The sequence below is a fragment of the Megascapheus bottae genome, chromosome 32 (assembly GCF_031878675.1).
Source record: "Megascapheus bottae isolate mThoBot1 chromosome 32, mThoBot2.hap1, whole genome shotgun sequence".
Lineage (NCBI taxonomy): Eukaryota > Metazoa > Chordata > Mammalia > Rodentia > Geomyidae > Megascapheus > Megascapheus bottae.
In genome coordinates, this window is record NC_143540.1 from 7,754,755 (window position 1) to 7,781,480 (window position 26,726).

At 46.3% G+C, this 26,726-nt stretch overlaps 1 protein-coding gene across 2 annotated transcripts; it reads left to right on the forward strand.

Moving 5' to 3' along the window:
* On the forward strand, positions 1-26,385 carry Usp4 (ubiquitin specific peptidase 4). 2 transcript variants are annotated; one of them, XM_090323665.1, is made up of 22 exons: positions 1-150; positions 2,458-2,585; positions 3,774-3,904; positions 5,612-5,738; positions 6,765-6,910; positions 7,033-7,094; positions 9,231-9,371; positions 10,408-10,525; positions 11,490-11,663; positions 11,821-11,979; positions 13,190-13,414; positions 15,078-15,161; positions 15,714-15,808; positions 17,075-17,266; positions 17,505-17,593; positions 18,483-18,710; positions 20,504-20,574; positions 21,053-21,171; positions 21,497-21,646; positions 23,612-23,715; positions 25,226-25,314; positions 25,702-26,385. In XM_090323665.1, exons 1-22 carry the CDS (start codon positions 50-52, stop codon positions 25,864-25,866), a joined length of 2,898 nt encoding a protein of 965 aa, XP_090179791.1. In that variant the 5' UTR covers positions 1-49; the 3' UTR covers positions 25,867-26,385. The 2 variants fall into 2 exon arrangements, with proteins under 2 accessions (XP_090179791.1, XP_090179792.1); XM_090323666.1 differs by lacking the exon at positions 9,231-9,371.
* Positions 26,386-26,726: the final 341 nt, after the last annotated feature.

Below are 26,726 nucleotides of genomic sequence, written 5' to 3' on the forward strand. Positions count from 1 at the left end.
TGTGCGCGAGGCGGATGTCCGGGCCGGCTGGGCCGGGGCGACGGACGAGATGGCGGAAGGCCGAGGCTGCTGTGAGCGACCGGATGTAGAGACCCAGAAGTCCGAGCTCGGAGCCTTGATGAGGACCACGCTCCAACGGGGAGCGCAGTGGTGAGCACCTCCCGGCTTGCCCCTTCCTCCATCTCGGCAGAAGCCAGGGGGCCGAGGGGCTCCTCGGGGTTCTTAGGCCAGGTCCTCCTCCCCCCGCCCCTGTATTTATTTATTTTCTCTGCTTGGGAAGGGGCTGAGTGGGGACTGGGTTGGGTGACGCTTGAAAGAGTGACCAGACATCCGTCCCTCACCTTCCCCCCCCAAAAAAAAACAAATGAAAAAAGAAAAACAGCTCAGGAGACAGTGCGGCTGGGACTGGGGGGGGGGGGGGGTTGTCCCATTCGGATCCCCCATAAAAGCCTGGCAGGCAGGGACAAGTAATGTAGGGTTGTCGAAAAGGATGGGGGAGAAAGCCGGGTAGGAGCAGCCCGTTACCACCCAGGGCTTGTTCTGTGACCTTGGGCAAAGAGCTCCAAACTTTACAGTCCTAGGTTCCCGACATATTACACTGTAGCATTTAGTGGCTCTGGGGAGTTGAAAGCGAAGATCAGAAGTTGATACTTTCTCAATTGTCCACTGCAGGACAGATGGTCTCAGAACCTCCCCCCTTCCCTCTCAGATTATTGTAGAATCACGTGTCAAAAATAATAGTGCTGCCAGGCTTCCCCCCCCCCCCCCCCCCCCCGTGGCTCACGCCTGGAATCAGGAAGCTGAGAACTGAGATCTGAGGAGCTTGATTTGAAGCCAGCCCGGGGAGAAAAGTCCGTGAGACTCATCCTCAATGAGCTACCAAGACTGTTGGAAGTGGAGCTGTGGCTCAGGTGGTAGAGTGCTAGATTTGAATACAAAAAGCTCTTGGACAGGACCTAGGCCCTGTGTTCACCCCCCTCCCTTCCCCCATGCTCAGCACAAAAATATAATTGTGCTAGTTGTTATCAAGGGAAAAACCTAGGGTGGCCTGGATCCTGGGGGGGGGGGGGTATGATAAAAAATATTTTTTAAAGGGCAAGCTGTAGAAGAGCAAAGCTGAGCTATCAGAAGTTTTGGTTTTTTTCTTTTTCTTTTTCCTTTTTCCATTCAAGGCTGGTGCTCTATCACTTGAGCCACACTTCGAGTCCTCAGGTGTAGTTTTATGGTGTTCATCTTTGTCTAGTCAAGATGAAAAGCAAGGCAAGCAAAAGTACTTTTGAAGCTTCTCTGCAAAGAGGTGATACATAAAGAATGCCCTGCAGTAGCAAAAGAAGTTTATGATAAACTCACCCAGTGAAAATATATAAAGGTTATTGCTCAAGGGATCTGGTGGGGAAAAGTGTTTTAGAGAATTGTCATGTTTGGATTGGAGCCATGGTTCAGTTGATAAGAGTGTTAGCGGAGTAGTGAAAGTGTCAGGTACCAAGTTCAAATCCCTATCTTGAATCGAAAAGAGGCGGGAGTAACAGATATGTATTCTGTGGATCCTTGAGCCTTCTGGGAAGTTGCTTGATTTCTTGTGATGTTTTGTTTCTTAAATTTCAAGGACTCCATGTAATTGTCTTTTTTCCTTCTGTCTTACTTGTAAAGAAGTATATCATACTTCAGAATGTAATCACATCCGGTCGCTCATATATGCGCACGCATGTGTGCCAGTCCTGAGGCTTAAAATCCGGGCCTGTGCACTGCGCTTGAGATTTTTTTTTTTCCCCTCCAGATTACTGCTCTACTACGAAGAGCCACAGTTTCACTCCCTACTTTTTGGTGGTTAATTGGAGATAAGAGTCTCACAGATATTCTTGCTTGAGCCTTAAGCCTCAGATCTTAGCCTCCTGAGTAGCTAGCTTTACAGGTGTTATAGAGCTACTAGTGCCTGAGTTGTCTTTTCTTCTTCTTCTTCTTTTTTTTTTTTGCTAGTCCTGAAGCTTGAACTCAGGGGCTGGGTACTGTCCTGAGCTTCTAGGCTAGTACTGTACCACTTGAGTCCAGCACCACTTCTGGCCTTTTCTGTGTATGGGGTACTGAGGAATTGAACCTGGTGCTTCATGCATTCTAGGCAAGCACTCAACCACTAAGCCACATACCCAGCCCCTCTTATTCTTTCAGCAGTTATTTTCCCTTAATAGATGATTGGCCCAAAGCCGTCTTAGTTGACTCCTATTCCCACTCTGGGAAGTGTATTTTGTAGTGAGAAGAACATATTCTGTATATGGGAGGACCATAACAAATATAATAATATAGGGACTGGGAGGACAGTTCAGTGATAGAATACTAGCCTACCATACAAGAGCCAATTCATTCCATTCACAGCACTGGAATAAAGAAAAAATTAAGTTGTAGCTTCAGAAGGTTGTAACCTTAGCTTTTTGGCCATAATAAATCGTTGTGTCTTTCTAGGTACCTTATTGACAGCCGGTGGTTCAAGCAATGGAAGAAGTATGTGGGCTTTGATAGCTGGGACATGTACAGTGTGGGTGAACATAATTTGTTTCCTGGGCCAATAGACAACTCCGGACTCTTTTCAGGTGTAGTATGCTGTTGCTTCTCTAGCAAAATGTTCACCTGCTCAGTGGCTGATGTGTGTATCTATAACATGGGCTTTGTGAACCTTCCTCTCTTATTGTAGAGATGGAAATGGATGTTCTCAACTTGCATCTAGAAAGTTTTGCAGATCTTTAGGAAGAGTTCAGCTTTTTTTTTTTTTTTTAATTTTTTAACCTCAATTCACTGTGTGTAAGAGTAGGTGTATAACATTTACATTTTCTCTATCTCTGCAATTCTGCTAGAGGATTCAGGTTTTAGAATAGTATTATACAGAAAAGAAATGAAAGAGATATCATTTGAAATTACTTCTGAAATCCAGACTTTGGAAACTAAAATTTTAAAGTATGTGGAGCAAACCCAAACCTTATATTTTCTAGGCAAGCACTTTACCACTAGGCTACAATCCTGGCCCCCTTATATTTTCTGTTTGGTGCCAGTCCTGGGGCTTGAACTTAGAGCCCAGGCACTATCCTGAGCTGCTTTTGCTCAAAGCTAGCACTCAACCATTTGAGCCACAGCACCACTTCCAGTTTCTTTTTTCTGGGTATGTGGTACTAAGGGGATGGAACAGGGCTTCATGTGTGCCAGGCAAGCACTCTACCACTGGGCCACATTCACAGCTCAACCCCAACCAGCTTTGAAAAAGATTTTTTAAATCATTATCTGCCTTAAGTTAAAGATTATGTATTCCATTGTGGTTACTTTCCTGGCTTCACTGGTCTAGAGAACAGTGACTTCCACCGTTCTTAGAGCAGGGGTGTTGACAGTCACAGACTTGGCAGTGACAGCTATTGGTGGGAGGTGATAAAGCCTTCCCTAGGTCCTCTATTGAGAACATGTGTTTTTCAAACTCTTGAGTGTCCAGTTCAGATCTCTGGAATGTTGACTGTCTGTGGTGGGTGTTTGGGTGTTAAATGAATGTTTGTTTGTGCCAGTCCTGGGACTTGAACTCAGGGACAGAGCACTGTCCTTGGCATTCTCAAGGCTAGTCCTCTTCCACTTGATTCACAGTACTACTTCCAGCTTTTTCTTTGTGCTCAAGGCTAGTACTTTACCACAGTAATTACCTTGTGTGTGTGTTATCATGTGTATATAGAGACAGATAACATAAGTATTATAAGGCATTTCTAGAAAGAAACAGTGAATTACGTGCTATTTTCCTTTTTCAGATCCTGAGAGCCAGACCTTGAAAGAACACTTAATTGATGAACTGGACTATGTATTGGTCCCAACTGAAGCCTGGAATAAATTACTAAATTGGTATGGCTGTATAGAAGGCCAACAACCCATTGTCAGAAAAGTGAGTACATGAGCTGTCGTGCCGGCTCATCAGTGTCTATGATGAGCAATTCTGATTGATCCTGATTGATTAGTTTCTCAAGAAAACAAACTAAATGGTTGAATGGAGATGCTTAAGTTCTTGTTTCTGGCCCTCTGTAGGGAATTACCTTCATAAGTGGTGAAAGATACTGCTCCCCTAGTATGTGACAATGAATGGTCTCCAAACCTGAGAGCTGCCCCATAGCTTGGGATCTGTCCAGTGGTGCAGTGAGAGCACTCTCTACAAGTCTTTAAGAAAAAAGTTCATTTGATGGACACAACATTAATATGCTGTTGCTTATTTATCTTTTTTGTTTTTGGTTGTGGGGCCTGACTCTGGACCTGGGTGCTTTCCCTGAGCTCTTTAGCTCAAGGCTAGCCCTCTACCACTTTACATCACAGTGCCACTTCTGATTTTTAGTGCTTAACTAGAGATAAAGAGTATCACGGACTTTGGTGCCTGGACTGGTTTAGAAGTGCAGTTCTCACATCTCAGCCTCCTGAATAGCTAGGATTACAGGCATGAGCTACCTGGGCCTGGCTTGCTTGTTAGGCTAGAGTTCTACCACTTGAGCTATAACACCACTTCTGGCTCCCTTCTCCCCCCACCCCCCCCCCTCAGGTCCTTGGGCTTGAACTCGGGGCCTGAGCTCAGCTCTCCAAGTGCTTTCTCAAGGCTAGCACTCTGCCACTTGAACCACAGCATCACTTCCAGCTTTTTCTATGTATGTGGTACTAAGGAATCGAACCCAGGCCTTCATGCATGCTAGGCAAGCACTCTACCACTAGGCCAAACTGGCCCCATGCTTGTTTATCTTAAAACCCTTCCATTTACCTATCATATGTAAGTCTCTAGGTTCTAACACAGAATAGCAGCAGTTTGATGGTACTTGCACAGCTGTGTTAACCCAGGTTGACCTCAAACTGATGATACTCCTACCTCAACCTTCTGAGTGCTACAGTTATAAGTGTGTGCCACCACATGTGGCAAGATTTTCAAACCCTGGAACAGAGGCTGATGGCTTTGAAAATGTGTACCTCTTGTGGGGCAGGAATCTCTACTTCTATTTCTCTAGTCTTTGGCAGAAACTGATGATCATGAAGTTTCTTCACTTGGCTATTGCTGAGTCATGTTGTTTCCATTGCTGCTATTTCACCTCTTCTGTTTTGTTTTTGATACCTGTCCTGGGGCTTGAACCTGTGACCTAGGCAATCCCTGAATTTTTTTTATTTTTATTTTTTTTTTTTTTTGGTGGTTGGTGGGGCTTGAACTTTACCTGGGTGCTGTCCCTGAGATTTTTTTGCTCAAGACTAGTACTCTATCATTTTGAGCCACTCTGCTACTTCTGGTTTTCTGGTGGTTAATCAGAGATAAGAGTCTCAGAAGCCTGGCAGTAGCTGATGCCTGTAATTGTAGCTACTCCAGGAGACTTATCTCCAGTTAACTCTCAGAAGACCAGGAGTGCTGCTGTGGCTCAAAGTGGTAGAGTGCTAGCCTTGAACTGAAGAGCTTAGGGACAGCAGCCAGGCCCTGAGTTCAAGCCCCATGACCAACAAAAAAATAAAGTCACAGATTTTCTTGCCCTGGCTGGCTTGAACCATCATTATCTGATCTCAGTCTCCTGAGTAGCTAGGATTACATGAGTGAGCCACAGGTGTCTGACTCATGTCTTCCCTTTGTTCACAGGTTGTGGAACATGGACTGTTTGTCAAGCACTGTAAAGTGGAAGTGTATTTGTTGGAACTGAAGCTCTGTGAGAACAGTGACCCCACCAATATGCTGAGTTGCCATTTTAGCAAGGCGGACACCATTGGTGAGAGATTGGGCTTAGGGTCCAGGGTGTTAGACGAGAGAGGGTGGGACATTAGATGGAACATGATGATTCATGCAAGGGAAGCTGGGAATGCTTTGTCCTGATTGGAACCCTGATTATCTCAGGCTGCAGTTGCCAGTCCTGACCTGGGAGTCTGTGGAGCTGAGCCCAAGAAAATTTCAACAGAAAACACCAAATAATTATTTTTGTCCGTTTGTCTTATGGTAATGACCATAAAGAAATCTAGAAGCAGAGAAGTTAAAAAAATCTTGATAACAACAACAACAGAAATCTCAAGGGCTGGGAATGTGGCTTAGTGGTTGAGTGTGCTTGCCTATCATGCACAAAGTCCTGGGTTTGATTCCTCAGTGCTATATAAAGAGAGAAGGGCAGAAATGGTGCTGTGGCTCAAGTGGTAGAGTGTTAGTCTTGAGCAAAAGAAGCTTGGGCAATAACCAGGCCCTGAGTTCAAGCCCCAGGAGAAAAAAGAAATACTGAGTGATCATATCTGTTTGTCAGACTTGTTTGTTTTTTTTTGAGTGCTAGTATTGGGGCTTGCACTGACAGCTGGGACATTGCTCCTTAGTTTTTTCAGTTAAGGCTGGTCCTCTACAACTTGAGCCACAACTTCCTTTAAAGCATTTTGCTACTTAATGGGGAAAAATGTCTCGCTGACTTTCTTGCTGTGTGGCTTCAAATCAGCCTCCTGATTATGGAAAACATGAAAAGAAAGGAAGTTCAACATCAAGATTATCTCAACTGTTTTTAGCTTTTTTTTTTTTTTTTTTTTTTTTGCCAGGCCTCAAGGCCTGGGCACTTCTGTGAGCTTCTTCTGCTCAAGGCTAGTCCTCTACCTCTTGAGAGCCATATTGCTTCCAGCTTTTTCTGTGTATGTGGTACTGAGGAATCGAACCCATGACTTCATGAATGCTAGGCAAGCACTCTCCCAATAAGCCACATTCCCAATCCCTGTCTTTACCTTTGTATCTGGAGAAAGCCCTGAGTGATGTTTCTGCCTGGCCCTAGCAACCATCGAGAAGGAGATGCGGAAACTGTTCAACATCCCTGCTGAGCGTGAAACACGGCTCTGGAACAAATACATGAGCAACACCTATGAGCAGTTGAACAAACTAGACAACACTATTCAGGATGCTGGACTGTACCAGGGTCAGGTAGGAGGTTTAAGCCTTGTCCTAACAGCAGCTATGCTCTAGTTCAGCCAGAGACCTTCAGGCTGGAAGCACATCTGAAATGGGGTGAGTTGCATTCTTACTTGGTTTTCTCTTTCACCCAGGTGCTAGTCATTGAGCCCCAAAATGAAGATGGCACATGGCCCAGACAGATCCTACAGTCAAAGTACGTAAAAATTTTCTCCCGTGTTGGCTGGGCTCACAGATGAAAAGAGAGACGTTCTTTCTTCTTATTTATTTTTGTTGTTTGCATGGCTTGAACTCAGGGCCTGGCCGCTGTCCCTGACCCTCTTTGTGCTCAAGGCTAGCACTCTACCCCTTGAGCCACAGCACCACTTCCAGTTTCCTGGTGGTTCATTGACAATAAGAGTCTCATGGAGTTTCCAACCCAGGCTGGCTTTGAACAGTGGTCCTCAGATCTCAGCCTCCTGAGTAGCTAGGATGATTGGCATGAGTCACTGACACTTGGCATGTTTATGATTTTTTTTTTCCTTGACAGTCCTGGGGCTTGAACTAAGGGCCTGGGCACTGTCGTTGATCCTTCTCAGATCTAACACTCTACCACTTGGGCCACAGCACTATTTCTGGCTTTTTCTGTGTATGTGGTATCAAGGAATTGAACCCAGGGCTTCATGCATGGTAGGCAAACACTACCGCAAACTCCCAGCTCCTTGTTTATAAATTTATTTATTTATTATTTTTTTTTGCGGGGGGGTGGGAGGGCAGTGGAGAGTCACTAGTGGGGCTTGAACTCTGGGCCTGGTCGTTGTCCCTGAGCTCTTCTGCTCAAGGCTAGCAATCTACCACTTGAGCCACAGCACTACTTCCAGTTTTCTGGTAGTTAATTGGAGATAAGAGTCCCATGGATTTTAGTGCCCAGGCTGCCTTTGAACCACGATCCTCAGATCTCAACCTCCTGAGTAGCTACGATTACAGATGTAAGCCACCAGCACCTGGCTCTTAAGAAAGTGCACATACAAATTTATTAGCATATATAAATTATACATAGTCAAAGATTTCACTGGAACACTATCATATATATACTTATACATGACCTCAGTCTTACCTTTGCCCTTCCTAATATTCCTTACCCTGATCCTTTTCCTCTTTCCTCATAGTCCTTGTTTTAAAAATCAAGGATATTTATTTTATTGGAAGTACTAGAGTTTGAACTCTGTGGCATGCTGAATTTGCCTGCCATTTGAGCTGTCACTCCACTCGTGCTTTTATTTATTTATTTATTTATTTATTTATTTATTTATTTATTTTTTGCCAGTCCTGGGCTTGAGCTCAGGGCCTGAGCACTGTCCTTGGACTTTCTCAAGGCTAGAGCTCTACCACTTGAGCCTCAGCACCACTTCCGGCTTTTTTCTACGTATGTGGTACCGAGGAATTGAACCCGGGTCTTCATGCATGCTAGGCAAGCACTTTAACCACTAGGCCAAACTCCTGGCTCCCTCATGCTTTTATTTGTTTTTGTTGTTGTTTTTTTGTTTGTTTGCTTTTTTGTTTTTGTTTTGTTTTGTTTTGGAGACTAAGTCTAGCAAACTTTTCTGCCCAGCTGCCTCAAACCGTTGTATCTCTAGATGTCTTGGAAAGTAGTATTACAGCATGAACCAACAATATTTGGCAGTTTATGATGTGTAAATGAAACCAAGATGCCTTGAAGGCTACCTTTGTGGTTTTCCAAACTGGAAGATTCAGTTTATGGCTAAGTGGATTAATGAGACTGACAATTTCTTAACTTTCAGATCTTAAAATAGTATGAGAATAGGAATTTTAAATGTTTATTTAAATTTTTTTTTGGTACTGGACCTTGAACACTGGGCCTGGGCACTGTACCTTAACACTTTCACTCAAGGCTGGTGGAGCCACAGCTCAAAACTGGTGATTAAGAGTCTCACAGACTTTCCTGTCTGGTCTGGCTTTGAATCACGACCCTTAGATCTCAACTTTCCGAGTAGCTCAGGTATGAAGGATTACAGGCTTACTTTACAAGCACGGGCTATAAAACGGTTTGGTTTTTTTTGCAATTGGGGTGACTGATATGGAGAATCTGTCCTCTGTCCCTCCCTTCCTTCTTTCCTTCCTTCCTTTTTTTTCCCCCCTCAGTGGTAGTGGGGTAGGCATTGTCCTCCCTCTGAAACCTTGGCTTTGAACTTGCTATGTAGTCCCAGCTGGCATCAGAATCCTCCTGTCGTGGCCTCTGAGTGCTAGGAATGCAAGTGTGAGCCTAAGGCATTCAATAGGGCCTGCACTTCTGTAAAAAGTCAGTAGTATTGTTTCTGCTTCTCTCTCTCAGATCAAGTACTGCGCCTAGCAGACATTTTACTACCTCTCCAAAACCATCAGCAAGTTCCTATTCCTCAGTGTCTGCTTCTCCCATCGCAAATGGTGATAGCACTAACACCTCTGGGATGCACAGTTCCGGTGTCGGCAGGGGGTAAGAGCAGGCCCTTTCCCCTTGCTTCCCTTCCCTCCAGGTCTCTTCTATAGACTGAACTACACATCTGCTGTTAGCTAGAGCTCCCCGTGAGACCGTGCTGCATGTGGTCTCTCAATCCATGTCCTACCCACAGAAAAGTATGCCTCCCTCTGCTCACTTCTATTCTTCTCTTCCTGCAAGCTGGTATTTCCCCCACAGCCTAAGTCATTAGTGGGCTTCGGGGTGGTGATGGTCACTAAATTTGTCTTTCTTTTTTTATTTTGTTTTTGGTCAGTCATGGGGCTTGAACACAGGTCATGGGTTCTAATCCCCGGGTTTTTGTGCTTAATGCTAGATCTCTCCCATTTTGAGCCACAGCTCTCCTTCTGGTTTTCTGGTTGTTAATTGGTAAGAAGAGTTTCACAAACTTTGCTGCCCCAATGGGCATTGACCCTCCATCTTCAGATCTCAGCCTCCTGAGTAGCTAGGATGACAGGCATAAGTCACCAACACCCAGTACTGAATTTGTTTTTGAAAGGATGGTCTTACAGTAGAGCAATATGGCTGAAAGGGGACAACTTCTGTGAGAGCGGCCCTGCTTGTCACCCTTCTTGGTGGCTGTGATTCTTCTCCAAGCATTTCAAGAGCACCTGCCAGAGGGCGCAGGCAAAGGTAGGAGAGTGAGGAGAAAATGTGTGCATGAACACTCAGGCTCAGCTGAGGCCCCGATTGCCTTGGTTGAGTGACAGGTGCAAAATCTTGGTCTTTATACCCCTCATATTCTTCTCTAGTGTCATGTGCCAGTCAGCCTCGTGGAAAGATACATTAGCATTTGCCAAAGCATAAAAGAGAGGAAAAAAACCCAGCATTTCTCCCTTAAAGATGTATTTCCTGTTAACTTGCCAAGTCAAGGATCGGCAACAGGTCTGCAGGGCTAGAGAATTCACATCTGAGATTACCAGTAGACACCAGTTGCGGTGGCCCCACCAGAGCTTCCTGAGGGCATGTGTGCTGACACTTGGCTTTTACTGCTCATGTGGGTTGTGTTTTTCAGTGGATCTGGCTTCTCTGCTTCGTATAATTGTCAGGAGTCCCCATCGTCCCATATACAGCCTGGGCTCTGTGGACTTGGAAACCTGGGGAACACCTGCTTCATGAACTCAGCTTTACAGGTAGAGGGGAAAGTTGTCACCTAATTGACGGGGCGTCCTGAGCCTTGGGTTTGGAGTTGTCTGTCAGGCCCTGAGTGGATCTTCACCCAGTCCTGTCACCTATCTCCTTTCAGTGTTTCAGCAATCTTTTTTTTTTTTCTTTTTTTTCCCCTTTTCCCCCTTTGGCTCAGTCCTGAGGCTTGAGCTTTGGGCCTAGGTGCTGTCCCTGAGCTCTTCAGCTCAAGGTTAACACTCTACCACTTCCAGCCACAGTACCACTTTGGTTGTCGATAGTTCATTGGAGATATGAGTCTCAAGGATTTCCATGCCTGTGCTGCTTTGAACCATGATCCTCAGCTCTCAGCCTCCTGAGTAGCAAGGATTACAGGCTTGAGCCACTGGCGCCTGGCTTTCAGCAGTCTTTATCTAGGCTTTAACTTAGCCTCAGCCGCACTACACCTGGCTAAAATTTTTATTGAGGCCTCATCCTAGGTATGTTTTTTGTTTTTTTTTTCTCCGCCCTGTATATCCTGGTGTTTGAACTCAAGGCCTGGTCTTTGTCCCTGAGCCTGTGTTCAAGGCTGTTGCTCTACCACAGCACTATTTCCAGCTTTTGTTTCTGTGGTACTGAAGAATCAAAACCAGGGCTTCATGCATGGTTGGCGCGCACTCTACCACTAAGCCATATTCCCAGCCCTCTTAGGTATATTTGATCGCCCACGTGACTGATGCCATGTTACCCGAACCCCCCACCCTAAGGCATTTTGTTTGTCTTTCCCTAGTGGTTTCCCATTACCCTATTGCTATCCAGATGTTCATCCCAGAAATGATTTTGTTAAATTATCATCTCTGAACCGGGCTGGTGAGAGATTTCATTTTGTTGGGCCTGCCCTCTCAGTGAGTCGTTAGCATTTGGTTATTAGCCTCTCTTTGTGCTTCGATTAAGGCAGGATGTAAAAAAGCACTGATCACATTCTGTTTTCAGTGCCTAAGCAACACTGCACCATTGACGGACTACTTTCTCAAAGATGAATATGAAGCTGAAATCAACAGAGACAACCCTCTGGGGATGAAAGGGGAGATCGCAGAGGCCTACGCGGAGCTCATTAAGCAGATGTGGTCTGGAAGGGACAGTCACGTGGCTCCTCGCATGTTCAAAGTAGGTTGAGGCAGAGATCTCATTTTTCCCATAGTGGGGAGAGCGATTGAGTGGCATAGTAAAGCATTTATTTTTCATTTTGGGGATTAAGCCGGGCTCTAAAGCTTAAAGTACCACTAAAAGCAAAGAACCCATAGTGCTGTTGCTTTTGTTGCAGACCCAAGTGGGACGTTTTGCGCCTCAGTTTTCTGGCTACCAACAGCAAGACTCTCAGGAACTGTTAGCCTTCATTCTAGATGGATTGCATGAAGACCTGAACCGAGTAAAGAAGAAACCTTACCTGGAGCCGAAGGATGCCAACGGGCGGCCAGATGCGGTAGGATGCTGAAGTGTTCTGCCCTGGTTTTGACAGGATGAGGACAGGCTTCTAGTCTTGGAGTATTAGGAGAAGGGACCAGGTGTCTTATCATTGATGCTAGCAACAGGTGTGAACTGTGCAATCCATGCCAGAAACTGAGTGTGTGCATGCCTGTGTCTGTCCTTTGTGTGTGTGTGTGTTGGGGATAAAATACATCCATTTGCATACTAGGCAGGGGTTCTTTGCTATATCCAGTTGTAAGATACTAATTGTGTACACCTTTAGTATTATTGTTTTTAAAGTCCATCAGAGATTATTATTATGCTTTGTTGACAAAAATCTTACTGTGTATCTGGCTAGTCTGGAACCTCTAGTCCTTTTGCTTCAGCTTCTGTTATGTCTGTATTATAGGTGTGAACCACACTATCCCTTGCTCCATCTGTATTTATTAAACTAATTTGTTAGTAAGTTTAGGACATTTACATTTATTGCCTTGTTTTCTCCCTTTCCTCTCTCCCTGCTTTCCTCTTTTTATTCTGTCCCTCCAGAGCTGAGAGTCTTGCACATGCTGATTAACTTGATTTTTCTGGTATATGAAAAGAGAATCTAGTATTTCAGCTGCCCTATCAGTAGGAATGTTTTAAAGTAGCACTAAGGTCTTCTAGGAAAAAGCTGACTTAATTAAACTATAGTATGGATTAAAACCTGCCTAAAGGAACTTGAAATCACTGGGAGCATAGGAGATGAATTTGTCCAGTCATGTCTGTTTGCATATCATGGTGCTCTCAAGGCCCCTTGTTTCTTATCAATTCTCTTTCTTTTTCTCCCTCTCTCCCTCCCTCCCCCGCCCCCTTTCTGCCAGTCCTGGGGCTTGAACTCAGGGTCTGGGCACTATCCCTGAGCTTCTTTTGCTCAAGACTAGCATTCTACCACTTGAGCCACAGCTCCACTTCTAGTTTTTTCTGTGTGATGGTACTGAGGAATCAACCCAGGGCTTTATGCATGGTAGGCAAACACTCTGCCATTCAGCCATATTCCCAGCTCCTCCTGTAGATCTTCTGTCAACATCTTCTTAAGCATATGTGTAGAGCTGCCATGACCTATGAGTCCCTACCTGGCCTTGACTACTCTTGGTTTACCTCCTGGTCCCTCTGGATGCAGGGTAGAAGGATTGGAATGCTGACATTATGTTGCACATGTCCTGCTTATCTTTTCTTCTTTCATCCAGGTTGTGGCAAAGGAAGCCTGGGAAAATCACAGGCTGAGGAATGATTCGGTGATTGTGGACACTTTCCATGGCCTCTTCAAATCTACTTTGGTTTGTCCAGAATGTGCGAAGGTTTCCGTGACCTTTGACCCATTTTGCTATCTAACTCTCCCACTGCCCTTGAAGAAAGATCGAGTTATGGAGGTCTTCCTGGTTCCTGCTGACCCTCACTGCAGACCTTCCCAGGTAAAAGTATCCTCACCTTCGTGAGATTAATTTCCTCTGCTGCATTGGAGATACTCTGCTTTCCCTGGGTCTCCTGTGTGTGCCCTTGGCCTCTACAGGCCCTTGGGTTGTCCCATATTACTTGGGACTTTTGTGAGGGTCTTTGAGGTTTCACTGTCATTTTTCCACCTGTGATCTATTCATGCAGCACTAGTAAGCTATTAGGTTGCCAAGTAGTTCTTGAGTCTGAAGGTCAGAGAATCCAAAGCAGTTCGCATTCTTTAGTCAGGTCTCTTATTGAATCAGCTAGGAGAGCTGGGTGCTGTGGCCCAGGCCTGTCATCCTCCCTACTCAGGAGGCTGAGATCTGAGGATTGTGGTTCAGAGCCAGCCCAGGTACAAACATTCATGTGATTCTTTTTTTTTTTTTTTTTGCCAGTCCTGGGCTTGAGTTCAGGGCCTGAGCACTGTCCTTGGACTTTCTCAAGGCTAGAGCTCTACCACTTGAGCCTCAGCACCACTTCCGGCTTTTTTCTATGTATGTGGTACCGAGGAATCGAACCCAGGTCTTCATGCATGCTAGGCAAGCACTTTAACCACTAGGCCAAACTCCCTGGCCTCATGTGATTCTTATCTCCAGTTAACCACCAGAAAACTGCAAGTGGTACTGTGGCTCAAAGTGCTAGATCACACACCTTGAGCTGATGAGCTCAGAGACAGTACCCAGGCCCAGAGTTCAATTCCCACAACCTACACACACACACAAAAAGCTAGAATAAAAGTTCCAGATGAGAAGTATGACCAGTAGGTCTTTGTGTCCACTTGTGCTAGTTGCTCACAAGGTGATTTATGGCTTCTTCTTCAGGCGTCTGTTTCCTTATCTCTAAAGAGAGGTGATATGTAAGACCAGAAGATAATTTCAATTCTTTTTTTTGTTTTTTTGCCAGTCCTGGGCTTGAGCTCAGGGCCTGAGCACTGTCCTTGGACTTTCTCAAGGCTAGAGCTCTACCACTTGAGCCTCAGCACCACTTCCGGCTTTTTTCTATGTATGTGGTACCGAGGAATCGAACCCGGGTCTTCATGCATGCTAGGCAAGCACTTTAACCACTAGGCCAAACTCCCGGCCCCAATTTCAATTCTTTTAAAGGAAGTAGTGAACTGCTCCAAAAAGTAGAGGATTAAAGAAAATATAAAAGGGCTAGGTGCTAGTGGCTCATGCCTGTAATCCTAGCTACTCAGGAGGCTGAGATCTGAAAATCAAGGTCCAAAGCCAGCCCAGGCACAAAAGTCTGTGAGACTCTTAGCTGCAAGTAGTCATTAGAAAACGGGAAGTGGTGCTGTAGCTTCAAGTGGTAGAGTGCTAGCCTTGAGCTAGAGTGCAGGGACAGCACCCAGGCAGTGAGTTCAAGCTGCACATCCAACAAAAAAATAAAAATAGAGATTGAGAAAGAGTTGGCCCAGCTCCCATGCTTTTGTTGCTTGAATGCCACAGCCTTGCTGATGCTGCAGACTCTCCTGTTTGTTGTTGCTTGGCTATTGACCCTATTTGGCTCTGACCTGTCCTGCACTGCCACTGGAACGGATCCTTTGTCTCCACTCTGCCCTCTTCTTCCTCCCCTCCTCCTCCCTGGTCATTTCCTAGTCCTTTCAAAATACCCATCACCTGAACTATTTTTCTCCTGCAGTACCGGGTGACTGTGCCACTGATGGGAGCCGTGTCAGATCTGTGCGAGGCACTCTCCAAGCTGTCTGGCATTGCTGCAGAAAATGTAAGGCAGCCAGGGGAGGGAGAAGATTATGTATGTGCATGGCATGTAGGCTGTTACACTTCTTGATCTGTTCCTGCTTATTTGCAACTTTGTAGCCCCTACCTGCCTCTTTTTCAGGGCAGTTGTTACTGGCCAGCAGTTTGTTGGTGTGTGTCTGTATGCCTCACACCCTAGCCCTTGCTCACTGTGCACACTGTGGCTAGTACTGGTGAGGAAACATTTCTCCTCCATTGTGGTCCTGTTCCTTGTTGTCTTAGAGTCAGGCGTAGGGCCCCTCTTCACAGCACTGTGTGATGCAGGTACCATGGAAACTCTGGCTCTGTGGAACACCCCAGAGGCTTCTAGACCAGTTTCTGGTCACCATTCCCTCGTCCCCCTTCCCAACACTTGAAAGCACCATGCTGCTCCCAGACCTTGGGCTCGATCTCTAGGGCTCACTCTGTGGCAGGCTCTCTACGGGCCACACTGCAGCAGCTCATCTGTTTCTGGGTTTTAAGCAATCAGTGGAGCACTCAGCCATTCCTATAATCTCTCTGCACTGTTGACTCTCAGATGGTGGTCACAGATGTGTATAATCACCGGTTCCACAAGATTTTCCAAATGGATGAAGGTTTAAGTCACATCATGCCCCGGGATGACATTTTTGTGTGAGTACTTCATGGTTTCTGGTGCAGAATTATAGGGCACATTCTAGAAACGTTGCCCTGATTGTGTTTCCGGAGCAAAAGTTCTGAGAGTTCCCTGCTCGGGTTGTATTTGTGCTAACCTTTGGTCTTCAGGGATGGATGCTTAAGACATTGTGGGGCAGCCGTCCGTGTGAAGCACCTACTGACACCCCTCAGGAGCCCTCAGCCTGGCCATGGCTTCAGTCAGCAGATGCTGCCTGCTGAGGGGCCTCATTCAGTGGTTCCTTTAAATGGTCCTGCTCAAAAAGAGTGGTGGTGGTGGGTGGGCTGGGAATGTGGCTTAGTGATAGAGTGCTCACCTAGCATGTAGGAAGCCCTGGGTTTGATTCCTCAGTAACACATACACAGAAAAAGCCAGAAGTAGTGCTCAAGTGGTAGAGTGGTAGCCTGGAGAAAAAGAAGCTCAAGGACAGTGTGCAGGCCCTGAGTTTAAGCCCCAAGACTGGCCCAGGAAAAAAAAAAAAAAAAAAAAGGTGGCTTTCACCCATAATTCTAGGTGAGATAGATAAAGTCTAGTCAGGACTGTTTGGGAAGAGGAGTATATATGTACAGTAACAGTTTTCCAAAATTGAATCTTCGAGTTTGTCTCCCCCTACGGGGAAAGGGAAAGACTACAATCGACTGCCCACAATTTTGGTAACACTTGTTCCACCATAATCTCTAAATAGGCTTGAACCCAGGACTGAGAGTTTGGCCTAGTGGTAAGAGTGCTTGCCTAGCATGCACGAAGACCCGGGTTCGATTCCTCAGTACCACATATATAGAAAAAAAGCCGGAAGTGGTGCTGATGATCAAATGGTAGAGCTCTGGCCTTGAGAAAGTCCAAGGACAGTGCTCAGGCCCGGAGCTCAAGCCCAGGACTGGCAAAAAAAAAAAAAAAAAAAAAAGTAAAAAAAAAAAATAAGCTTGAAGCCATATATTCACTAAGATATATTATTGCTTTTTTTGTTTGTTTTTCTTTTGCCAGTTCTGGGGCTTGAATTCAGGGCCTGGGCACTGTCCTTGAACTTTGTCAAGGTTACTTGAGCCGCAGCAGCACTTCCAGCTTTTTCTTTGTATGTGGTACTGAGGAATCGAACCCAGAGCTCATGTATGCTGGGTAAACACCCTACCACTAAGCCAGCTTCCCAGTCTTCCTGGGCTCCTTTGACAGCCACATTCCCATAGGTTAGATCTCTTGATCACAGGGGCCCATTACTAAAGTTTTTTTCTGTGTGACCAATGCAGGTACGAGGTCTGCAGCACCTTCGTAGATGGCTCAGAATGTGTCACACTTCCAGTCTACTTCAGGGAGAGGAAGTCCAGACCATCAAGTACTTCTTCCGGGGCAGTACTGTTTGGGCAGCCACTGCTCGTGTGTGTCCCCAAGCACAAGCTAACCCTGGAATCTTTGTACCAGGCTGTGTGTGATCGTATCAGGTGGGTGCCAACAATATGTCTGAGGTCAAGGAAAGGCCCAGCCATAGCAGCACCAACCCCTGCAGAGTCTCTGGGAGTGATTAAACCATTGCATAGTCATTTCAGGGGTTTTGAATTTCATAAATTGCTTTGTGAGTAGCTGAATGTGGAAATTAGGAAGTGCTTCTTAGTTACCTAGTGGAGAAATATAGTTAAGATGTACCACTAACACGTCTTTTCTTTCTTTGCATGTTTAAAGCCGCTACATCAAACAGCCTTTGCCTGATGAGTTTGACAGCTCACCCTTGGAGCCTGGGGCCTGCAACGGTGCTAGGGGCAGCTGTGAAGGTGCGTGCTGCCCAGCTATGGCGCTGGTTGAACACACTCCTCCTGATTACCCTCCTCATCCTCCATGCTATGGAAAAGGGAGGCTCTGAGATCTACTTGGGGGCTTTGTTCAAGACCCATGACCCCTCCCCCCCAAAATAGCACTATCACAGTTAAGTGTGTATTCGAGTAATTTCATTTTATTTTGTTATGGTTGTGTTTACCTGTATATCTACCTTTTTGGGGGGGGGAGGTGTCAATTGTGGGCCTGGGCACTGCCCCTGAGCTCTTTAGTTCAAGGCTAGTGCTCTACCACTTAAGCCACAGCACCACTCCTAGTTTTCATGTGTTTCATTGGAGATAAGAGTCTCATGGACTTTTGTGCCTAGGCTGACTTTGAACCTCAGTCTTCAGATCTCAGTCTCCTGAGTAGCTAGGATTACAGGCGTGAGCCACCAGAGGTCAGCCCAGCCCTTACCTGTCTTTCTGTGTATCCATCGTTCGTTCATTCATTCATCCATTTGGTGGTCCTAGAGATAGAGCTCAAAACCTTGAGTTCCTTGCCACTTGAGTCAAGCCCCTGTCCTTTTTTTTGCAAAATAGGATGTTGGCATTTCCATCCCATCCCCCCCAAGACCAACCTTTGAGTATGATCCTCGCAGGGAAGGATGGAGATGGCAGGCATGCGTAGTCACTCCTGGCCTTTGTTGTGCTTTTTGTTTGTTTGTTTGCTTTCTGGTTTGTTTTCAGATGGGTCTCACTAGGTAGGCAAAGCTCCCAATCACTCTCCTTCAACCCCAAAGTGCAGTGATGATAGATAGGTGCCACCATGCCCAGCTACGTAAAAAATGCTCAGTACTAAAATAGGGTGCCAGTGATACACAGGTGATTTCTTTGATTTGTGCCCCAGGAGATGAGGAGGAAGAAATGGAGCATCAGGAAGAAGGCAAAGAGCAACTTTCAGAAACGGAAGGTAGTGGTGATGATGAACTGGGGGACGACCCCAGCGAATCAACTCAAAAGCCCGGTAAAGGGCAGCCGTGCCCCAGGAGACTTTTTACCTTCAGCCTAGTGAACTCCTATGGAACAGCGGACATAAATTCACTCGGAACTGATGGAAAGCTCCTCAAACTCAACTGTAAGACCTTCCTCTGGCCCCTGGCGTTGGGTTTTGGGGACGTAGGATTGATTTGTAATCCTTGCACTGGACACCCAGTGCATCAGACATGCCCGGTCTCCACGTGGTTCCAGAAGTGAAGGCTTGTGTGGTGTTAGAATGAAAAGCTCCCTAAGAACGGTTTGAGAGCTGTCCCTCCCCACTCCACCTCCCTGTCACCTTCTTCAGGCTGTTCTTGGTCTTTTGTGGCCTTAGTAGGAACCAGACACAGGCTTCTCAGTCCCCACTTCCCTCTCCCACGTTATAGACCCTTGCTGTGGGTCAGATGCATCCTGTAGCCAGCCAACCTCGCTAGCATTTCCCTGAGTGCTTTTTTTTTTCACTGGAAAGAAAAAGTGCCTATTTCTTTTACTCCCTAAAAATATTTGTGGGATGTGACAGCTATAGGAATGGGAAGAGGCCTCCAGAGGATGTGGATATTATGTCTTTCAGTTTCCTTCTTTAGGGGAAGAAATTAGTTAATTAGCTACCCTTGGGCTGCCTTGCTTCCTTTTTCTTTCCTTTTTTCGTAAGGGCTAGCACTCTACCACTTGAGCCACAGTACCCCTTCCATTTTTTTCTGAGTAGTTTATTGGAGTTAAGAGACTCATGAATGAGCCAGGCGCCAGTGGTTCACGCCTGTAATCTTTGCTGTTCAGGAGGCTGAGCTCTGAGGATCATGGTTCAAAGCCAGGCTGGGCATGAAAGTCCTTGAGACTCTCTTCTCCAATTAACTCCAGAAAACCCAAAGTGGCACTGTGGTTCAAGTGGTTAGAGAGTGCTAGCCTTGAGCTGCAAAGCTCAAGGACAGCGCCCAGGCCCAGAGTTCAAGCCCCATGACCAAACAAACAAAAGAAAAAAAAGTCTCAAACCACAATCCTCAGATCACAACTGTCTAAGGTATTAGGATTGCAGTCATGCACCACTAAGCTTGGCCTGCTTCCTTTTCTTGTTAATATCATGTTTATTTTAATACTTTTGCAATACTAGGAATCAAACCCCATGCCTTGCTCATACAAGCAAGTGTTTTACCACTGAAGTACACCCTCAGCCCTTTTTCCTATTTGTGGATGACAGCATTACTGAGGAATTTTTTTTTTTTTTGTCTTTTAAGGTCTTGCCACTGAGTTTTTTCCTCTCAGGGCTAATGCTTTACCACTTGAGCCCCATAGCTCCACTTCTTAGCTTCTTTTATTGGTGATCTACTGGAGATTCGAGTCTCATGGACTTTTCTGCCTGGGCTAGCTTTGAGTCACACTCTTCAGATCTCAGCTTTGTGCGTAGCTAGGATTACAGGTGTGAGTCACCAGTGCCTGGCTTAAACAGTATTTGATTTTTCAGTTAATCTTCACTACTCTCTTACCCCATCAGTGGTCTGGGAAGTGGCTGCAGACAGCTAGGACAAAGAATGGGTCCCTGTTCCATCTTTCAGGAACATCTATCCTGTTCTGCTTATCCAGTGTTGAAAGATGGATATTTTTATCCATTTTGTTAGGGTTTTTAGTGGTTGAAGGTCTGGTCTCTGTTAGTCCCGGCTTGACCTGTATATATGCCTTGCCAGAATTCTTAGTTGATAGTTCCTTTGCAGATTATTCTGAAACACTAAGTAAGTCTGCCCAAAGCTTTTGGGAGCTAGGTTTCAGAGGGACTGGCCCAGCTGCAGCAGCTGGTGGTATGTGAGCGGGTGTAGGTGGCTCTGTCCGAGGTGGCAGTTCTCACTCATTTCTCCTTTATCTCTAACCACTCTGTAACAAGCAACACTTTGTTCTCGGCAGCTCGGTCCACACTGGCTATCGACTGGAACAGTGAGACCCGGAGCCTTTATTATGATGAACAGGAATCTGAGGTAGGTCATTTGGTTTCAGGGTCAGTGCCATGTGCCAGATTGTGCTCTGGATATGCAGTAACATCATGTTCTCCCGTCGGACAGCAATATAACCAGTTAAGATTAAGAATGAGAATGAGGCTGGGAATTTAGCCTAGTGGTAGAGTGCTTGCCTAGCATGCACAAAGCCCTGAGTTCGATTCCTTGGTACCACATACACAGAAAAAGCCAGAATTGGTGCTGTGGCCCAGGTGGTAAAGCTCTAGCCTTGGAAAAGCTCAAGGATAGTGCCCAGGCTCTAAGTTCAAACCCTAGAAATCATACATGCACACACACACACATATACACATACATCTATAACATTGAAAATGACAAACACCTCCGATTTAGTCATTTTATGTTCAGAGGTTCCAAAAAGTATATTCTATTCCAGGCAGAGTGCCTGTAGAGGCACTATGATGTTTCCGTAAGAGAACTCAGCCCTTTTTGTTCCTTGCAGGCCTTCGAGAAGCACGTGAGCATGTTGCAGCCTCAGAAAAAGAAGAAAACCGCAGTGGCTCTGAGAGATTGCATTGAGCTCTTTACCACCATGGAGACCTTGGGGGAGCATGACCCTTGGTACATAGCACCCCACACACACACCTTGAGGACCCCCTAAAGATTTCCATTTGCTGGGATCACCCACATGCACCAAAGCCCCTTACTAGAATGTGCTGTTGTATCACCCAGCCAGCCCCATAATATAGTCAGTCTGTGTGGATCGTATTTTCTAGACTGAGAAAAGAAACCAACACCCTGCTTTGGAAGCCTAGACCCCACCCAGAAGCAGTGGGTATGGAGTGCCACCTCAAAGACAAGGCAGCTGTAGTGACACTGCATCAGAGCCCCCAAAGTGACACTTTACCCCACTGCTTCACTAAGTAGAGGCTTCTCTTCTCTTTAGGTACTGTCCCAATTGTAAGAAGCACCAACAGGCCACAAAGAAATTCGACCTCTGGTCCTTGCCCAAGATTCTGGTGGTCCACCTCAAACGTTTCTCCTACAACAGATACTGGAGGGATAAACTTGACACCATCGTGGAATTCCCAGTCAGGTAGGTGGGAGCATTTTAAAAATAAACCAGGCAGGAGGCTGGGCGCTGGTGGCTCCTATCCATAATCCTAGCTACTCAGGAGGCTGAGATCTGAGCATGATGATCCCAAGCCAGTCTGAGGCCCTAATTTTCCATTAACCATCCAAAAAGCCAGAAGGGGAGATGTAGCTCAACTGGTAGAGCACTGGCCTTTATCAAAAATGCTTAAGGGGTCTGGGCATGTTGCCTAGTGATAGAGACTGCTTCCCTTGCATGCTCAAAGCTCTGGGTTCAAGTTCCTTAGTACCACATACACAGAAAAAGTGGGAAGTGGTGCTGTGGCTCTGGTGGTAGAGCACTAGCGTTGAGAAAGCTCAAGGACAGTGCTCAGACCCTGAGTTCAAGCTCCAGGACTGGCAGAACAAACCAAAACAAACAAAAATCCCACTTAGGGCTGACGTGCAGGACCTGAATTCAAGGGACCAGCACAACAAATTAATAATAAATTAAAAACATGGAAGGCATCTGGCTACTGATTGGATGAGCAATGTGACCACTAATTGAGACATTTGTCACACAAGGACTTGTGAATTAGGATGTGTGTGGCGGTATGCTTCCTCCCCATTCTACCGTAGATGGGAAAAAGACTCAGCAGAAGTTCTTCTCTAAGTTCAGGGCTCTGCGGATTGTCTCTGCTAGGGCTGGTCGCCCTCTTTGGGCCCTCTCTTGGCCACTTAAGGGGTCTGCTTTTCCAGTCCACCTTGGATATCAGCAATCCTGGCCTCAGCAAGCACAACCCAGTCCCAGTGCTCCTTCTCATTAAAGGCAAGGCAAGGAGGCCAGAGAGAGCTGCATTATTACAGGGTGGCGGGAGCGGGCAAGTGGTCTGTCCCTGGGGCTGTGACAAGGACTGACCAGCTGCTCAGAGCGTCCTGGGCCCCAGGGAACAAATTACAACTGAGGCAGGAAAGCAAGTCAGCCAAATAGGAGCTACACACAAGTGGAGAGTTTAAAATGCTTTCTAGGGGGAAATGAATTGATATGATGAAAAGAGCCATGTCCACGCCAAGAGGAGAATCTAGTGGTGGGTAATGAATGCATTCTTTTTTTGAAATAACAATGTATCTGAGGGCTGGGAGTTTGGCCTAGTGGTAGAGTGCTTGCCTAGCATGCACGAAGACAGGTTCGATTCCTTGGTACCACATACACAGAAAAAAGCTGGAAGTGGTGCTGAGGCTCAAGTGGTAGAGCTCTAGCCTTGAGAAAGTCCAAGGACAGTGCTCAGGCCCTGAGCTCAAGCCCAGGACTGGCAAAAAAAAAAAAAAATGTATTTGAAGGGTTAGAGGCGTGGCTTACTGGTAGAGTGCTAGGCCAAGGAAAAGCGTCAGGTACCAAGTTCAAGTCTCAGTCTCTGACCTGAAAAAAACATGCATTTTAGAAAGCAAGCTTTCAGGGGCCTGTTTTGCCATTTATTTAAATCATTCCACTCCCAGCTGTAATTATGTTAGTAATGGAACAACTTACCCAGCTGCTGAAGGCCCTGTATCATCTCTAGACTTTTTGTTTATTTTGCCAGTCCTGGGGCTTGAACTCAAGGCCTGGGCACTGTCCTTGAGCCTTCTCAAGACTAGTGCTCTACCACTTGAGCCACAGCGCCACTTCTGGGTTTTTCTGTGTATGTGGTGGCGAGGAATTGAACCCAGGGCTCTGTGCATCCTAGGCAAGCACTCTACTACTAGGCCATGCTCCAGTTTAGCATCTCTAGACTCTTGCATCCCCATGTTATAATGACCCAGTAGGCTTCCATTCTGAGTGTACGCAGAACTCAGGGCCCCTCTGCCATGGCCTGTTCATTTTATTTGTCCTCAAATAGTTTTTTTGGAGTGTCTCCTTGTGTTCTGGCCTCTTAGATGAAAAGAGTTGCTAGGTTACTGTGACTTCTTGAGTTTAACATATTTAAGCATTGTTCCTGTGTTTTGTGCTCAGAGGTCTGAACATGTCCGAGTTTGTCTGTGACCTATCAGCAAGGCCTTACGTGTATGACCTCATTGCTGTGTCCAATCACTATGGAGCCATGGGGGTTGGTCACTGTAAGTATTGGCACCTGCCCTTCCTCCTGCTCTCCCTTTCCCCTTTCCCTTCCTTCACCAGCTCTCTCTCACAGCCAGGCACTGGCTTAAGCGCACTGCACTTGGGTAGTTCCTTGGCCCCAGCCTCAGGTTGCTTCAGTACTGCTGTCCATTCTTTACATTTTGACTTTTTTTTTTTTGGTCCATCTTGGGCTTGAACTCTGGGCCTGGGCACTGCCCCTGAGATTTTCAGTTCAAGGCTAGCATTCTATCATTTTGAGCCACAGCACCACTTTCACTTTTCTAGTGGCTTATTGGAGATAGGAATCTCACGGACTTCCCTGCCCAGATTGGCTTTGAATGGGATCCTCAGATCTCAGCCTCCTGATCAGCTAAGATTACAGGCCTTGGGGCTGTGAGTTTGGCCTAGTGGTAGAGTGCTTGCCTAGCATGCACGAAGACCCAGGTTTGATTCCTTGGTACCACATACTTAGAAAAAGCCGGACGTGCTGAGGCTCAAGTGGTAGAGCTCTAGCCTTGAGAAAAATCCAAGGACAGTGCTCAGGCCCTGAGCTCAAGCCCAGGACTGGCAAAAAAAAAAAAAGATTACAGGCCTGTACCATCAGCTGCCAGCTTTTTGCTTATATTTTTGAAACAGGGTCTTGCTCTCTAGCCCAGGCCATGCCTCAGCCTCCTGAGTGCTGGGATTACAGACATACACTATGATACGAGTGTGTGTGTGTGTGTGTGTGTGTGTGTGTGTGTGTGTGTGTGTGTGTGTGTGTGTGTGTGTGTGTGTGCGTGCATGTATGTATGTATGTATGTATGTACGCATGTACATACTAGTATGGAGCATGAACCTCAGCCTAACCCTTGAGCTACTTTTCTATTTTCATATTTTTTTGCTGGTTAATTGGAGATGAGTCTTTAATTTGCTTTACCCAACTGATTCTCAGATCTCAGCCTCCTGAGTCGCTCGGATTACAAGTGTGAATCATTGACACCTGGCTTGTCTTTTTCAAATGCGGTCTCACCTTTATGCTCAGGTGGATCTGGACAATGATCCAAGTACCCGAGACTAACTGGAAGTGGGTGCCACCATGTTGAGCTTTTTATTGATTGAGATGGGGGTCTTGTTAAGTTTTTGTCTGCTCTGGTCTCAAACTGTGATCCTCCTGATTTATAACCCTCCTGAGTAGCTAAGATTACTGGTACCTAGCTTCTGAAGATAGTCATTTCATAAAATTGATACTAGGTAGTTCTTTTTTGGATTAGTTTTCCCCCAAAATTGTAGTTTCTAAAAGCTGTCGTCTCTGATAGCTCCATTTTTATCCTTTAGAGCTTTTTTGAAAAGGGACAGATTAAGAAAAAAGGTGAGTCTTCTTTTGGTCGTTAAGACACAAAACTAAATTATTTTGAATTTTAGGGTTTTTATTTTGAGGGTTTTTGTTGTGTTTATTTCATGCAAGCCTAATAAAAGTAGCTTGATTTCTCCGGTAACTGACAGAGCATTTCATTTGCTACATGGCAGACACTGCATATGCAAAGAACAAACTGAATGGGAAATGGTACTACTTCGATGACAGTAATGTGTCCCTGGCTTCTGAGGACCAGATAGTGGTAAGTACATGCTGCCCTGAGACCTCCTTCCTCTCTCCTTTGCATCTAAGCTGAGAGGGATCTGTGAGGCCATTTGGTTACCTCATAATCCCAATGTGACAGGGCCCCTGGATGTAGTAAGAGAGATTTGACCGCCATTTCTTCCAAGATCTTTCCTAGGAAAGAAACTCAATTTTCCTCAAGGTTGTATGTCACAAAGTCTCTGCCTTTCCCCATCTATCTTCAGTGGAAGGAAGGGTCTTCATGAATTTCTCCAGCAGTAGATTACAGAGGGCAAGATGGCAGGCAGTGTTGAACAGTAAGAAAAACAAAAAACTGGGGAAGTGGGTAATTTTCTTCCACCTTGTAAATGGCCGTTCTTCTTGCCCCCATTCTCTTGTATTTTAGACGAAAGCTGCCTATGTGTTATTTTACCAGCGTCGGGATGATGAGTGTTATAAGACTCCTTCTTCACTCACCAGTTTTTCTGACTCCTCTGATGGCGGAATGAAGCCAAGCAGCTCCCAGCAGGCCTTGGGGGATGATGAGTCTTGCAGCATGGACACCAACTGATGCTGACTCAGCCACTCTGCCACTGCCCCCTCCCTCCCCAGCAGTGTCACCTCCCCTCCCCTAGGAGATGATACTGATGGCTCTCTGAGGACTTGTTACATTCAATCTAAAAAAAAAAAAACAAAACAAAACAAAAAACAAAAAAACAGATGAGAAAATTCCCTCTTTTTTATGAGAGAAGAGAGGGGGAGAAAAAAAAAGACCGTTTGCTCAGAAGAGTTATGTCAAGAGGCTGAATTATTTTTCTTTTTAAACAGGTGGTCAGATTAAAAAAAAAAAAACAAACAACCTGTGGAGAGCTGCAAAGTGGGGTGGGGTACTAGGGGTGCACCATGAAATGTGTCTCAGTGATCCCAAAGAATGGAGAAGAACACGCTGTCACCGAATACGATGCAGCTGCGAAGCCCCAAGCCCAAGGCTGCTCCGAGCTCGGAGGTTTCTGGTTCTGATGTCCACTTACTGGTCGCCCTCCCCCCGCCCCCCAGTGGTCTGGCCACAGTAAACAGAGGCTTGAGTGAATGTGATGTCCCTGGTCTCTTGCTGTTCCCTGGAGGTGGGTTTCATTGGTAGCCTTGCTGTGGCGGGCGTGCAGACCCCGCGCGCATGCGCGCGCTCGGGTCCAGGGGCCCAGCGATCCGCCGGCAGCAGCAGCAGCAGCAGCACGGCCGCTGGGCCGCTGGGTCCGTGGCGGCTTCCCGGGCTTCCCGGCCAGGCCGCTTCAGCCTCGGGACGTGGACCTGTCCATGGCTCTCCAGATGGATATGTTTTTCCTTTCCCGGCCTGGTCCGCGCCTTTGACCTCTAACCTGGGGGCCGGCGCGGAGCGCGCGAGCTGTGCGAGCTGTGACCGTTGGCCGGGGG